Below are 11863 nucleotides of genomic sequence, written 5' to 3'. Positions count from 1 at the left end.
TCCTCAGCTCCCTCAATGCCAGCATACGACCAGGAGACCTCGCTGAACCAGACAGACAGCACGGTCACAGTGCTGCTTAAACCGGCCCAGAGCAGAGGAGCACCAGTCAGGTAGGCTTTATAGGGACACACACATAAACAGCACACACCGAAACAACTAAACAGCATCTTAATACGCTAGTACCAACATCAACAACAAAAAAATATCAAAGAGCTTGTGTTTATCAATACCCCCACCGTGAAGGAAAAGTTGCCAGGGAATTCAGTGCCTTACTGTACGTATCTGAGCTTTATTTGTTTGTGGATTTTGATCCTGTGAAAAAGAAGCACAGCGTTTGAAGATGAGAACAAAGCCCGGTGCAGCCAAGGCTAGCTTCAGGATCTCTTCCCTTTACATGTCTTTTATGTACCATACTGCCCGCCCTGAGTCACTACAGGCTTCTGGGGGAATGTCAGAATGAAGCCTGCATGGTTGCATTTGTTAGCCGTTATTAGAGGAGCGGTACAGTGGTCTGTCTGAATGCTAAGTTGTTGGGCAAAAGCCATGCTTGTGGTTTATGAAGGCCACCTTGGGGTCCCAGCAGGAGTTAGACATGTTTGATCATTTTTTTTCTTGTCTTGTGCATTAGAATTTGGTTTCGTTAGGTTTAAACGTTAAAGTAATACATAGCTTCCCTTCCTATCACTAAAATTGAGATTTATCATGTTATTTAGTGGGCTTATTTAGTGATTTTTTTCAGATTCAATTATTGTTTATCAAGGATACCAATAACCAGTGTTTGAAACAAATACACATTTGCAGCTAAAATAGAAATCTTGGTGTTAAAATTTAGAAAGACACAAACTCCAACAGAGAAAAGAGAACTTTTCTACATGTCTCCTATAGTACTTATAGGCTATTGCTTGTATAATCAGATTGCTCGTTTGAAATGCTGGTAGATGGTTGTTGCTTCATATTTACCAGATGAGTCTCTCTCAGTCTTTCTGGCTGTTCAGTTTTTTCTTTATATCGTAAAAAGCTTGACTTGGGTGGCACAGAGTAATAAAACATTTGACCAACCATCCTCAAGGTGCTCAGCCGAGGTTATTGGCTGGTTTGGATGGCATCCGATGGAATATGATGGCGACAGCTATAAAGAGATTAATGCTGCAGAAGGCGAGCATCTGGACAAAAGCAGCAAAGCTAGACAATAGCGCTTACTTGTGAATCCTCACGGGATTCAAAACCCACTCCACAGAGTCAAAGTCGTCTGTGTACCCCATTGTGCCACCACATCCTGCTACCCTAATGGATGTTGTTGCTCTTTATGCTATTTTACCTGCTCTGGGTGAAAAGACCTGCTTGAAAAAGCCTGAAAACGGAGTCAAGAGAAGGAGCAGACATGTCGTTTCCTCGTTATGGAATTTTTGTCAAATGGTGCCAAAAAAAATTAAAAATAAAATATAGCCTCTGCCAGTTTGAAGGTATATCAGAGGATGCCTCTCTGCACTCCATCTAGGCCCACACAGAGAGTTAGTTCTAATATTTAAAAAAGGTATATTTTATGAGTTGTGTTAATGCTAATTTATGTTCTTGGCCAATGGCATTTCATTCCTTAGCCACCAGGACCCTAAGAGTGTGCTCACCACTTCATATGAGGAGTGATAAATACTTTGGTTGGCTTGCTGTAAGACTCAATTTTACACTATCAACTCATCTGAGTCCTTTAAAGATTACAGCCTGGAGATCTTTAGTCAGGCTTGTCAGCTCATGTTTACCGTATGCGCAGCTGCCCAGATTAATGCCCCGGCACCAAACAGAGAGGCCTGAGCAGGAAAGACAGAGTGATCGGTTTTTAATTTTCTCACAGGTACAATTCAGAAGGCCTTATGCAGGCTGCCATTCTTTCAGCGAAGTAATTACAAACCCCTAACTATAATTAACAGAGTGTCGCAAATTGGAGCTTCCATTCATTAGCATGCTGGACTCCTTTTGTTTACTACTTGAAGGCATGCAGGAAAAGATGAAATAGATTAGTCTTCTGAGATATGGACTTTAGTTTGAGACCCCCATTCTCTTTGAATAAGCTCAGATGCTACTGTGCAATAGTGCTTAAAACATAATCCTAAATATGGGGATTGTCATCTAATATATTTTAGATGAAGTACACCCAGTGCTTGTTAATCATTCAATTCTAAAATTAAAAAAAAAAAAAGAAGATGTGTTTTAATACAGACATTTAGTTTTAAGGATCATATGTGTTTAACGAGTATCAAGATAATCCATTAAAAAAATTCGTCAGTGGAGTTCAGTACATGGCACAACTGCACCTCAAAACTAATTGATGCATCTTTTGATCACAGCCTCTCCACATCCAAACTTTAAAGGTTTTCAGGTACACGTTTCTTTTCCCACCTTCTCACTCCTCTTGAATCTCACAGGATGTAAAGGCCAGTGTGCCGCCTTCATGTGTGCAGTCAGTGTCTGGAAAAATATGAATTGCAAAAAAGAGGAGGTGGTGGAGGGCAGCAAACAGGAGAGATTATGATGCAGGTCCAAGACAAGATACTGGCAGGCTTTTGAAGATGTTTTCCACCTCCACCTCAAGTGACAAACGATGCCTTTGAAAATTTATGGTGACTGTAAAGTAGCTTCCATTCAGAGGAGTTGAGTTTGGGTGGTTTGTTGGAATCTGCTGCCTGGCCAATAATGATAAATGTAAATGTAGTCATCTGAATTTCGCAAGCTTTAAATAAATAACAATATCTGTAATCTGTTTTGGGTTAGAGGATTGAGTTGCATGACTAAGTGACATTCAAAGTTATGGCACATTAAAAGACCCGTTTTACTTAAAAGTTCAAGGGCCTGGAAAGAGTGTTTAAAACATAGCTGATACAGAAAGTCTACAGAAGAGTTTTCTTTTAATTACCCAAGGACTTAAATTTCACACCATAGTTAGTCTTAATTTCGTGCTACCGCTCATGTTGCAAAAGTAACCATCACTTTTCTAGAGTAGTGGGTAGCTCATTTTGAAATTGAACACTTTATGAAATCAGTTTTAAAGCCCCTATGAAATAGGGATTTGACAAGGGAGAACACTGATCCACAGCACTACAGAGCAGAGCAGCATGAGGCTTGATTTGATAACGCAATCTTCCATGCTGATTGGGTTTAGGAGGTAATAGAGCTCCAGACGTTTGAGTTTCCAACAGCAGATGTTTTGCTGTATTACAGGAAGGGGAGCACACTGGAAGATCACACGATAGCGGTGGCTCAAAAAACAGAAAGCAGGACATAACAGACGACAAATGTCTGTTTCACTTCAACATCCTGCAGTCATGCTGAAGTCAAATCATATTTTCGATAGATCTGGGCAGATGTTGTCACTGCTGAAGGAGGCAGTCAGTTTTTCATTTGTGTAATTGCTAATTGGGATAACATTTCCAACTTGGAATTTGCTTCTAATCTCTAGGGACGACACATGTAGCCAGGAACAATTTTTACCAGAGGGGACAGTGTTTCTTTAAGAGGATTAGTGAACTGTCTATCAGTCATGTCGTGTTAAACTAATGTTTGCAATGGCCGCTCGTCAGGGCCAGAATACGCCTCCTCACTCCGTAACATCAAAATAGATGTTTACATGCTTCTGCAGAAATAAATGATTTGAGATGCTTTCCTTATCATTCACACCACTAAATCAGCCCTTTTCTCCCTTTCTGCTATAACATTTGCCTTGAGCAAGCTCTCACGCGTACATAAACAGAAAAAAACCTATAAAATACACCAGTTTCAGTAGCATATTAAAGAAAGTGAGTTCCAGTGTAGTTTCTACCCTGTAGCATCAGATTATCAGCATGTAACCACAGGCTGAAATCTGCTAAGTGGTTTTCTACAGTCCTAAAATAAGCACTAACTTTCTTTGATCAAAGCATAGCAAACGCTAATAGCTGTGCCTAAACGTTACACAACTCAGTGCTTTTTATGATTTAATGGCAAATGTAATCTATGGTACCTTCTAATTTGTTTGCTTTATAACTTTATGGACACTGGGTAAATATAAAGAGTAAGAAGACAGAGGCACAGAAGAAGGATGCTGGGTCAGGGGAAGCGTGTTACTTACAACCACTCTTAAATCAGACGTATAGGCATATAGAGCCAACCGATTAGCATTAGAGAGAGAGAGAGAGAGAGAGAGCGAGCGAGCGAGAGACAGTGATTGAAATGCTCACCATACCCCTTCTCTCATCTGCTCAAACAGCCCGCAGTTCTCCTTCTATCAGCCCACATGAAAAATAAATCTGAGTTTCAGGTCACATACAGTCGATTCCAAGTCAATCCGCCATAATTGGTTCGCGTCACATGGCGGCAGAGCTGGAATCTATCGGGCAGGAAGGCTGGAGGAGGCCTAATTGGTGTCAGCTCAGGTTGCAGTGCTACCGCAGGACCCCTCTGGCACACCACTTTTAACAGTTTATACCATTCTTCTAGTACATCATCTACCTACATCCCTCTCGGCTTGTCTTTTGGATCTTCTGTTCGGTGAGAGATGTTGAGGATGTCAGCAGTTTTTAAATTAAAAAACAATTACGCTTTTTTTTTTTCCAGAGACTTCTTTTCATTTGGTGTGTTTGTGAAGGTGTGATTGGGGGACTAGCAGTACATCACTTGACTAATAACAATATGAATCGGCTCAAGAGCATAGCTAGAGAACATATTTTGCTGGGAGTAGTTTTTTGAAAAAATCTAAAAATCACAATAGTGAGAAAAAGTGAGTTCATTTTATCAAGTCCTCTATTTAAGTGCAATTTTTAAGGGGATATAAATCATCTACTTTTTGAAGGTGTGCTTTTACTTCACTACATTTAATAGCTATTGTTACTTGTTACTTTTGACATGAGACACATAAATTAGTTTATAAAATAATAATATATCCTAACATTATTAGAGACACTGACAGAGACCATTCTGTTTATGATAAATGCGTTTGGTTCTTGATACTTTTACTGAAATGAGATTTTAATGTAGAACATTTACATGTAATGCAATGACGTGCTGTGATGTTTTACTCCATCTGCACTTTGATCAAAATGAATACTATGAAACTGTAACTTACAGAACAACATACAACAATAATCAAATAATGGTCCAATAATTAAATAATACTACACTGACAGGGGCAACGATGACTACTTGTTCTTTAATACTTTGAATAGGTGATGTTTCTGTCATTTTTCTTAACATTTTAAATTGAAGACTTTTACTTCTGTTAAATTCTTGAGTGTTGATGTGTTGTGGTATAGCTGCTTAACTTCAGTAAATGACTTAAATACTTCTTCCGCCGCCGACATGAATGGAAATATCTTGCATTTCACCAGACTGGATAATAAAAAAAAAAAGAAATCATTAGCTACAAATGATTTTTGTTCTTGCTATCAGAGTCATTGTTGTTCATCTGTTGTTTGGTGTTTTTCCATAACTTATTCATGTCATACTAAATCAAGAAAATGACTAAATGACTCTGGTCTGTCAAAGTGACTCATAATGTAAATTGTGAACTCAGCATGAGGTGACAAGGTGTCAGCTGCTCCCAGGCATATTAATATGCTAGCAGGAGTTACAGAAAAAAATAAATGATTACAGTTTTTTATATCATCAGCTTTAAACTCAGCAAAGTCAGTTTTGCATTTTATAAGCAGTTGAAGTGAAAGCAGTATAATATATATATAATATACTTTAAACACTAAGGAAGAGTGCTTCTTTAAATATTTTATAGGCATGGAACAACATACCGCTAAAAAATGCTTTAAGTAAATCCACTAAAGCAGGTAATATTGTCTCCATCAGTTACAATGATGAACAAAACATTTTTATTACATTGCAAATTTATTGTGTGCTATATTTTAGTTTCTTGGTGCAGTGCATATTCTATGCAAGAGAAACAGTAGTTTGGATTTCCACATTACAAGAGTTCTTGCCCTTGGAGCCTCATAGCCTTTGGCACTTGGTATTTTGCCTGAGGAAAGGAAACCAGTACTATTCATAATGTGTCTGTCATTAAGTCATAGCACAACCACATCATCACATCACAAGGAGCCACCCAGGGAGGGCCAGCTTTTGTTTTTATTTCACAATCTGCAGCTTAATTTGGAATATGAAGTGCTAATATTCGTAAGCTACAAGTGAGTGTATATCTTACAGCAAAGCATAAGTAAGCTTCTATTTACTGTGGCCATAACATGTACGAGGTATCACTGATATTTTCAAAACAGAAAATATGGACATAGGCAGTCCTTCACAGGTTATATCCTAAAATATATCAATCATTCCTAATAAATGACATGGCTGACAGCTGATATAATATTCAGTACTGTATTTAATTCTATACTTTTGGTATAGTTCACATCATATCTACAGTGTTTTGGCTGAGGCTTCCATCCAGCCTAATCACTTATTTCTGTGCTGCTCTGCAGCTACTTAAGTGGCTCCTGTGTACCATCTCCATCTGCCCTTTGACCTCTGCTCTCAATAGGGGACAGTAATTAAAGGCTGATTTCTCCTGCAGACTCTCAGCAGGATTAAATATTTCATCACCTCCCAACCCAGTGCTAAATAGGAGAGCTCTAAGGAATTGGGACACACCCACCAAGAGCAAAGGGGGATTTTCTAATGACACTACAAGCACCTTATGATAAACTATAGGGTTAAAGAGCACATGCTGTACACACAAGGGGATACTTAATCATCCAGTACCAACCGCAGGGAACAATTGATCATCTCTGGGGCTGTTTGTACTGTGACTACACAGCTAAGAGCACAGACACACTACAGTGAAGGGTTTTTTTGTTTTTTTGTGACAAAGATAATTTTCTCTACTTCTTGTTGTAATAATGTGGGCTGAGTGAAAATGTTCAGGGTCATCCAAGCTCTACATCTTGCCTGGCTCTACCCAATGTCACTTTTATATGGCATGGTACAATTTAATAAATAAACTGAAAATGAATGATTAGCCAGATATGAAGGCTGCACAGTGTTTAAAATCGTAGTTTGCAAAGTAGTCTTATAAATTGCAAACTGTTTTAAGAAAGCAAAATTCGGAGGACAGCAGTGTACATCTGTGTCACTTTTTGTTGATTGATTTTTTTTCATCTCTTGATATGCAGTTGTAATCATTTAAATCGTGTCTTTATCACACAAAACAACCATGCATTTTGGTTCTTTCATGGATTTATTATAGGTCTTCTGGAAATGTGATAAAATCTGCTTGGTCAAAAATATTAATTCAGCAATTCTGATATTTGGTTTTACATACCTTGGTCATCTCCAGCTTCTGGCAAGCTTCTGGTTGTATCTTTGACCAGTCCTCTTGACAGAATTAATGCAGTTTAACTAAATATGTAGGCTTTCTGACACAAACTTAATTCTCCAGCATATTGCACAGATTCTTGATGTCAGGACTTTGCAGAGGTCAATCCGAAACCAAAATTCTAGCCTGATTTATTTATTTACCACTTTTGATGTGTGCTAGGGGTCAATGTCTTATTGGAACACCCAGCAGCATCTGAGACCCAACCTTGTGGCTGATGATTGTAGGTTTTGCTAAAGAATGCAGAGGTAATCCTTCTTCATTATTCCATTTACTTTGTGTAAAACACCAGGTCCACTAGCCCTAAAGCATAATACTACCACCACCATGTTTGATGGTAGGTTTGGTGTTCTTGGGGTTAAAAGCCTTACCTTTTCTCTTTCAAACATATTGCTGGTTATTGTAGCCAAATAGCTTTTTTTTTTCTTCTTTTTTTTATTAAATCTGACCACAGAATTTCCTCCAGAAGGCCTGCTCTGTGTCCATGTGATCAACAGCATGCTTGATTCAAACCTTAAGGTGCTGCTATAGCGGATAGATTTCCTTCTTGCACAGCAGCCTCTCAGCCCATGGCGACACTTGACTGTTGACACTGACAGCTGTGTTCCAGCATCTTCTAATTTAGTGCAGACTTGCTTTTTTGGGGGATTCTTGGTCATCTCTCGACAATCCTGACCGATTGTCTCTCAGCAGCAGGTGATGGTTTGTGTTTTCTTTCTGATTATCGCAGTGACCCAGCTGTAGCATGCCCTTTACACTTACCAACAATTATTTGCAGAGATGGTTTTGGGATTTGTAGTTGCTTTGAAATGGCTCCAAGTGACTTTCCTGACTTGTTCAAGTCAATGATTTGCTTTTTCAGATCTTTGCTGAGCTCCTTAGACTTTTCTGCTCTAACAGTGGCTGAGTCTAATAAATGTAACAAATGATCTCAGGGGAGTCAACAGCTGTAGTCAATTATTATCACTTATAAGTAGTCAAGAGGTCATGCAAACTAACAAAATTTGAATCATACAGCTTTCGAAATCACCAAAATTGATAATTCAGGTTGCTATATGTACATTTCTGACCCATCAGATTTAGCCATATTTCCAGAAGATCTCTAATGAATCTATGAAAGAACCAAAATGCATGACTGTTTTTTGTTAGGAGGATACATATGTTTCAGTGATTCAAATATAGAAAATTCAGAGTAATAGGAGTCATTGACAACTCAAGACTGGAATGATATGCATGGTCTTTCAAAGTATATGTTAACTTTTGTTTACAACTGTATCTTGCATTACTCACAAGATCATGGCGTATGGCTTTGTACAACACAAACAAAGCAGGGACCTACACATGAGAAAACAATGCAGAAAACTGAAGATCTTTAAATGAAAAAAAGAAACAAAAAAACGTGCTAGATATTTATTTATTCATTTGCTTTTTTTCTAAACGTGATATAACTGTTGAAAAAATAGTGCTGAAATTCAAAAAGTTGCTTTCTAAAGCTAGAGCATATCCAATCATGGTTTTTATTCATTCATTTATAGATTCACTGAGCAGTTTAACTTTGTACAATATTGTGTAATAATAACTTGTTGTTTCCATGGTTCTTTTGGAAATGGAACACTAGTTCCCAATCATGACTGGTTATTCTCTGTGGCAGCTGTAAACAGACTCTTTGTCACTCAGCGACTCAATAGATTTAACAGGTGGATGCGCGATGCATACTAACATGAACGTCTATAAGACAGTCAGTCTCACCCTCGAGCTAAGTGGCCGGCTCAGAGACAATGTCATCTCTGTCAGAGGCACAGAGGGCTGCAGTTTTGATCTAGCTAAACACAAGGCTCGGATAGAGAGGAAATGGAAAGAGCCATTAACCTTTTCAGTTGGTGGATAATGAAAAGCGAAAAACATCAGCAAATAACATCCTGTGTTACTGCTCATTTCTCTTGCACTGAGAGTTATTTATTTTTTAAATTATGTATTTAGTAATTTTACTAGAGTTATTTGTTAAATTAAGAAAAATAAGTTGAAATGTTCTTTAAATGCCAGCTTATGGCAGGGCGACACAGAGAGATGGACAACCAAGCACACTCACATTCACACCTACGGACAATTTAGAATCACCAATTAACCTCCACATGTTTTTGGACTGTGGAAGAAAGCCAGAGTACCCTGTGAGAACCCACGCAGGCACAGGGAAAATGTAAAAACTCTACACCGAAAGAAGCAAACCCAGGACATTCTAGCTATGAGGCGACAGTGCTAACCACCATCTTACCAACATGTCGCCCTATGTTTTTATTCTTCTAAATATGTTTCAAGGCTTTTGTAACATTTGTAAATAACATCCTTTCTTTATTTCAGTTGTTATGTGGGCAAGGTCACACATTCTTCCTCATAATAATAATGATGATGATAATAAAAAATACATTTTATTTGTTGGTGCCTTTCAAAACACCCAAGGACACTTTACAAAACATTGGACATAATAACACAATGATAAAGCAACAACAATCAGATCAAAACGGATATGACGAGCAGATTCTGATTGAGTTATAATAGATACACTATTCTCAACACATGTTTTGAGTTGCGATTTGAACCGTACAGTAGGGTCCAGCTGTGTAGAATGTGTAGCAGTCATGAGTGTCCAGAGCCGCGTGCAGAGCTGCTGAAGGCTGTGGCAGCGATGGTGCTGAATGGTACAAGCTGAGACAGACAGTGGAGCAGCAGAGGAAGATCTGAAAGCACAGGAAGGGGTGTAGGGATGGAGAAGGTATGAAAGGTATGGGAGAGGCAGATTATGGAGGGCTTTGCAGGTAAGCAAAGGACAAGCTTGTGATCTGAGATGAGAAACTCAACAGCGTTAAGATTTACAGGTGTGACTCCAGAGCTCATGTACAATGTGACCTTTATTGTGAAAATGATCAAGCTGAGTGAGGTCAGAACTACAGCGAGTGGAAATAATGTTTTGTAAATACATCAGTGGGTTTATTAAGATTAAAGTTAAAAAACAGCAAATACAAATGACTTAAGGATATAACACAGAGATCAGCTAAAATAGACAAATACTAGACATGTACCATGTAGGGCACTGCTTGAGCTAACCAATTTTAACTTTAAACTTGTGCACACCAAAATATGAACTACAGTTCTCCAATTTCATTTTGCAGACACTTTTATCTGAAGCGACGTACATCTGAGAGTCAACACACATTCATACACCAATTACGACAGCACTGCCTGCTTTCTATTGGGAGCAATTTCGGTTTCAATGTCTTGCCCAAGGACACTTGGACTGTGGAGGGGCGGATTATCGAACCGCCAACCTTGCGATTAGAGCTCTACCACCTGAGTCACAGCCGAACTGTTGGTTTCAAAATGATGCCGTTGTCAGAAAAAAAAGCTACTCTATTTCTAGACAGTTAAAGTTAATCAATCAATCATTTTTTTTTAGCAAAGAGCATGTATGTAAAGGGAATATATGCAGAAGAGCCTAGCACATGGACAGTAGACTGTATACAGCATATTGGGAGGCATGAAATATGTTACTGTGCATTCATTTTATCCTGGCATTGATTTACATCAAATAGGTATATGATAAAACTTTTAATGAGAAAAGCTGAAATTATAAGATGAGACATGTAGTATCCATTATATAATTTTTCTCTAAATAAAGAATTTCCAGAGACTGGGTTTGCTCTGAGATTTGGAGCTTTGCAACATGTATGTCTTTGCCATTCATTAAGCATTTTTACACTTGTAAAGCTAACTGGCAAAACATAAAACTGCCTGTGTTGCCAATTGCATTCTACAAGTGCTCGCTTGGCCCGTTGGAGTCTGTTAATTCTGTTTGTGTCCTGTGTTTGCAGTGCGTACCAGGTGGTGGTGGAGGAGGAACGTCCACGCAGAGCACGAGGCACAGCAGAAATCTTGCGCTGCTACCCAGTTCCCATTCACTTTCAGAACGCCACGCTCCTAAATTCACAGTACTACTTCACTGCTCAGTTTCCTGCTGCTGGCATCCACTCACCCCAACCATTCACTGTGGGGGACAACAAGACCTACAATGGTTATTGGAACGCCCCTCTACTGCCACAGAAGAGCTACAGTATCTACTACCAGGCTGTCAGCACAGCCAACGGGGTGGGTGTTAGTTATTTATTTTATTCGGTTTTATTTTTATTCATGCCAGTTACACTAAAGCTACACCCTGGTTCCAAATAAGTTTTTTTTTTTTTTTAAATAGTCTGATCAGTTGCCTAACAAGAAGTGATGAAAAGCAGAGTACATTTAATATACGCTGCAATAATGTACTTTTTGGATTTTACATACAAAACATATAATCAATTTCTAAGACATACACTGTAAAACATATCTGTAATTGTGTGTATATCTATGTATATATATGTGTGTATATGTTACTGTTAGCATTAAGATCATTATTATGTATGCAACAAGCGCATCAGTACTCATACTCGTGTGCTTGTTTGTATGTTGCAGATATACAGTCGACTGTTTCAGCTC

General features: G+C 38.6%; 1 protein-coding gene across 3 annotated transcripts in view; it reads left to right on the top strand.

The window, feature by feature from the left end:
• The window catches only part of LOC103353947 (protein tyrosine phosphatase receptor type M), a 169666-nt gene that overhangs the window by 95660 nt on the left and 62143 nt on the right, over positions 1–11863 (top strand). For all 3 annotated transcript variants that reach the window (XM_008277149.1, XM_008277148.1, XM_008277147.1), the window contains exons 11-12: positions 8–110; positions 11209–11482. In XM_008277149.1, coding sequence (XP_008275371.1) covers positions 8–110; positions 11209–11482 — 377 coding nt within the window. The remainder of the gene's footprint in view (positions 1–7; positions 111–11208; positions 11483–11863) is intronic.

The sequence above is a fragment of the Stegastes partitus genome, unplaced genomic scaffold (assembly GCF_000690725.1).
Source record: "Stegastes partitus isolate 25-593 unplaced genomic scaffold, Stegastes_partitus-1.0.2 Scaffold90, whole genome shotgun sequence".
In the NCBI taxonomy this organism is placed as follows: Eukaryota; Metazoa; Chordata; class Actinopteri; family Pomacentridae; genus Stegastes; species Stegastes partitus.
Note: the sequence above shows the minus strand (reverse complement) of the source record. Positions and strands in the feature narration are given on the sequence as shown.